Genomic DNA, 3510 nt, shown 5'->3' with positions numbered 1-3510 from the left:
TGATTTCAGTCTTATAAAAAAGTAAACTTATAAACGACTTAAAAATATTAAAATAAAAATTATATATATATACAATGTGCTAAATGTCTAATTAGCATATTCATTACATAATTTTGGCTCTTTATGTAAAACTCAGCATTTTGATCACTCAGAAAGTTAAAAGTGACACAATGTCTAAATTTTTATTTTGTATGTTTGTCAATGCCAAAAATATGTTTAAATATATTCAAAATGGCTCCTTGTCAAAAAAAACACAAGAAACCAGTTACAAACAAGTCATAGCAACAATGAGAAAGTCGCTAAGTGAAATTAGCATATTTATAGATGTGTTTTGTTTTAAGCTATATTTACACATAAAATTAGTTAGAAAACTTTTTATTTGTTTGTTAATCGCCCAAAAATAGTCAAATGTAAAAATATGTCCAAAATAGCAGTTTTGTCACAAACAAGTTAAAAACAAGTTGCGGCAACAATGAGAAAGTTGCTAAGTGCTGATCAGCATATTTGTTATGTCATTGTTCATATTTGCATTTGATTCACCTACTACATAATTAAATGTAAAATGTTCAGAGAGTAAGTTAGAAGTGATAGAATGTCTTTCTTTTTTATCTGTATGTTTGCTAAAAAAAACAACAACCTATAGCCAAAACACATTTAAGTTTCAGCAAAAATAGGCAAAGTCGCTGAATTAGGTAACAAAAAAAATCCCAAACTGGCAACACTGACACACATACACGCAAAGTGCTCTGATTGGCCGACTGACCTGTCGCTCTCTGCTTCCAGCCGGCTGGGAGCCAATCCCGGAGCTGCTGGAGGTGTTTCAGACAGAGTTCGCCCTTCGGCTCTTCTGGGGACAGATGGGCGCCAAAGCCGATCGCAAGGAGCGCTACGCCAAATTCGACAGGATCCTCACGGTCCTCTCCAACAAACTGGAACCAGACGGCAGCTCGGAGGTTTGAGCTCTGCTGGCAAACACGAGAACTGAACCGCTCTATGAATGAACCCACTTCTGAGTTTAATATTCCTGTGATTTATTGTATATTCAGATTACAGTAAATGTTAAAACAGACCGGAAAGACTGTCCAAGCCAAAGCACAATCAGATTATAAAGGACCTTCAGACGTGATGCTGTTGTAAAGGTGAAGTGTCGATTCTCTTATTATAAAATTCTATTTTAATGCTGAAAATATGCCATGCTTTACCTTCAATTTGTTTACAGTGATGATGATTTAAAGCTGTGATTGTGTTCACACCTGAGTGAAATTTGCCAAATCTATATTTCTGACCGTTTATATGTAAAGAATATATTTGAATTTCTTAATGGATTCAAATGGAAATAAATATATCAAACTAAGTCTGTTTAGTTTGCAGACAACATGAAAGAGCATCATGTGATTTACTTTCAAATATAGTCAGGATTAGGTGAACAGCCTACTCGATGAATTGAGAAAGGTCAGATGGGACTGAATAAAAGTCAAAAATGAACAATAAGCAAAAATATAAGGAAAATAGCAGTGGAGCAAGTCAAAAAAATGACATTTAGAGGTCTGTGCACCAATGATCTCACACACCGTGGAATCCCTGGAAAATGTACTGAATTGCAAAAGAGTGAATTTGGTTTCACTTTGACTGAAAATATTGGCATTTATTAACTGTTGTGTGTAGCCAGCAGGCGAAGACAAACACCAAAACACATCCTGCGCATCTAAAACCAGCGAACTCACGGCACATCTGATCTGAAACATCATTACCACTTAAACATCCTTGCGTTTGAATTAAAAATAAATAAATACCTTAATGCCTGTTCACACCAAGAACAATAACTATACCTTTAAAGTTTTAATTAACGTTCTAATACATTGAGAATGAGGAAGTCCACACAACTTCGATATCACACTGAGGAACGATACATTCGATACGATACGATACATGCATACATTCTCGAATCACTTCCAGAAAGCTTTTGTCCCGCTGATAAATGATAAAAACACTGACAATAAATCAGAATCCATCTTTAATAAAGACCACAACATTTAAAGCGGCAGACTTCATAAACAGAACATTTATAAACAGATCATTCTTGGCGTGAATGGGCCTTAAAGGGACAGTTCACCCCCAAAATAAAAAAAAAACAGATAAAGTCATCATTTACTCACACTGTGGTGTTCTAGCCCTTCTTTCAATTTCAGGCATCATTTCCCACATTATATCACAGAATGATCCCATGTCATATATTCCAAGTGTTCTGGCGGCTTATAATCTACTCAAAATGTAATGTATTATTTAATGAAAATCCTGACCTTGACTGTTGTTCATGTGCATGGCATTTAAGCATTTAAAGTGGCGGATGCACTTGTTGATATCATCCGATGACGTGGACGCTAATATAGATGTCGTTATAGTTATCATTTTTTTGGGTTAAACAGATATTTAAATTAAATATGGCAATCATTCAGCACAAGTTTGGACACACTTGACTGTTTTTATGCATCATGAAGTTACAACAATCAGAGCTGAAGGCTTCTACATGCAATAATTAACAAACGCAGCAGAAAAAGACAACGAAAAACCATTTTAAAACTACAAATGTTCAGGAAATCACCAGAAGCAGCATAATGCATGAGAGAAAAGAAAGAAATCAAAAAGTAAAAACACTCCCCATGACATAAAAGCACAAGAGTTGATGGAGTCACATGAGCACAGCTCACACTCCCGTAAAACACGCGATCAGCTGTTTCTAGATGATCTGGATGTAGGACGCCGGCACATATCCCACGTCTCCATTGGCTCTCTGAACTCGGACCCAGCCGTCGCCCTGATCCTCCTGCATCAGACTCAGCTGCTCGCCCACATGCATGGACACGGCGCCCTCGCTGCTGCCTGAAACACACACACACACAGAGATGCTCACCGGACCGATCTCTCAGTGTTTACTGAACACCAAAGGAGTGCAGAAAAGAGAGCAGCTCACCGTCGAAGTCATAGAGCGCTGTGCACTGACCGATGGGAACATCGAGGTCAAAGTCCTCATCAAATTCACATTCGTAGATGTTCTCTGACGGAGACACGCTGGACTCGCTCAGCACAGAGATGTACTCTGAACTACACACACATTAAACCGGTTAACAAACACATCTCAGATCAAACGCATGATCTTCAGGAGAGTTTTCACAACACACACAATCCCGCATAAAGACAGAGAGTGTTTGCTGACGGACCGACCTGGCGGGAGTGTGTTGCAGCGTCCCACCGCCGGCTTCAGTCAGCTGAACCTGCAGAACACACCTGTGTTTATATGTGTAGAAATGTTATGCATGTGAGTCTGTGTGTGTGTATGTCTGTGAGTGTGTGTGTGTGTGAGTGAGTCTGTGTGTGTCTTTGTGAGTGAGTGAGTCTGTGTGTGTCTGTGTGTCTGTGTGAGTGTGTCTGTGTGTGAGTCTGTGTGAGTGTGTCTGTGTGAGTCTGTGTGTGTGTCTGTCTGTCTGTCTGTCTGTCTGTCTGTCTGTCTGT

At 38.8% G+C, this 3510-nt stretch overlaps 2 protein-coding genes across 6 annotated transcripts in view; one reads left to right on the top strand and one right to left on the bottom strand.

Annotated features, from left to right (window-relative positions):
* The window catches only part of LOC107685029 (breast cancer anti-estrogen resistance protein 3-like), a 27155-nt gene that overhangs the window by 22536 nt on the left and 1109 nt on the right, over positions 1-3510 (top strand). For 4 of the 5 annotated variants that reach the window (XM_016481445.1, XM_016481444.1, XM_016481447.1 and 1 more), the window contains 2 exons: positions 784-953; positions 1047-2498. In XM_016481445.1, the coding sequence (XP_016336931.1) occupies positions 784-953; positions 1047-1109 (233 nt within the window). In that variant the 3' untranslated portion in view covers positions 1110-2498. Of the gene's footprint in view, positions 1-783; positions 954-1046; positions 2499-3510 lie in introns of those variants that run through there. The other variant, XM_016481446.1, reaches the window with a different exon arrangement.
* Positions 2579-3510, bottom strand: part of LOC107685030 (cdc42-interacting protein 4 homolog) — a 9474-nt gene continuing 8542 nt past the window's right edge. Inside the window, exons 12-14 of the mRNA XM_016481450.1 lie at positions 3223-3272; positions 2972-3102; positions 2579-2880 (exon numbers count right to left, since the gene is read on the bottom strand). Coding sequence (XP_016336936.1) covers positions 2738-2880; positions 2972-3102; positions 3223-3272 — 324 coding nt within the window. The 3' untranslated portion in view covers positions 2579-2737. The remainder of the gene's footprint in view (positions 2881-2971; positions 3103-3222; positions 3273-3510) is intronic.

The sequence above is a fragment of the Sinocyclocheilus anshuiensis genome, unplaced genomic scaffold, assembly GCF_001515605.1.
Source record: "Sinocyclocheilus anshuiensis isolate Anshui unplaced genomic scaffold, SAMN03320099.WGS_v1.1 scaffold565, whole genome shotgun sequence".
Classification (NCBI taxonomy): domain Eukaryota; kingdom Metazoa; phylum Chordata; class Actinopteri; order Cypriniformes; family Cyprinidae; genus Sinocyclocheilus; species Sinocyclocheilus anshuiensis.
The sequence above is the reverse complement of the archived record's forward strand: the minus strand, read 5'-3'. Positions and strand labels throughout refer to the sequence as shown.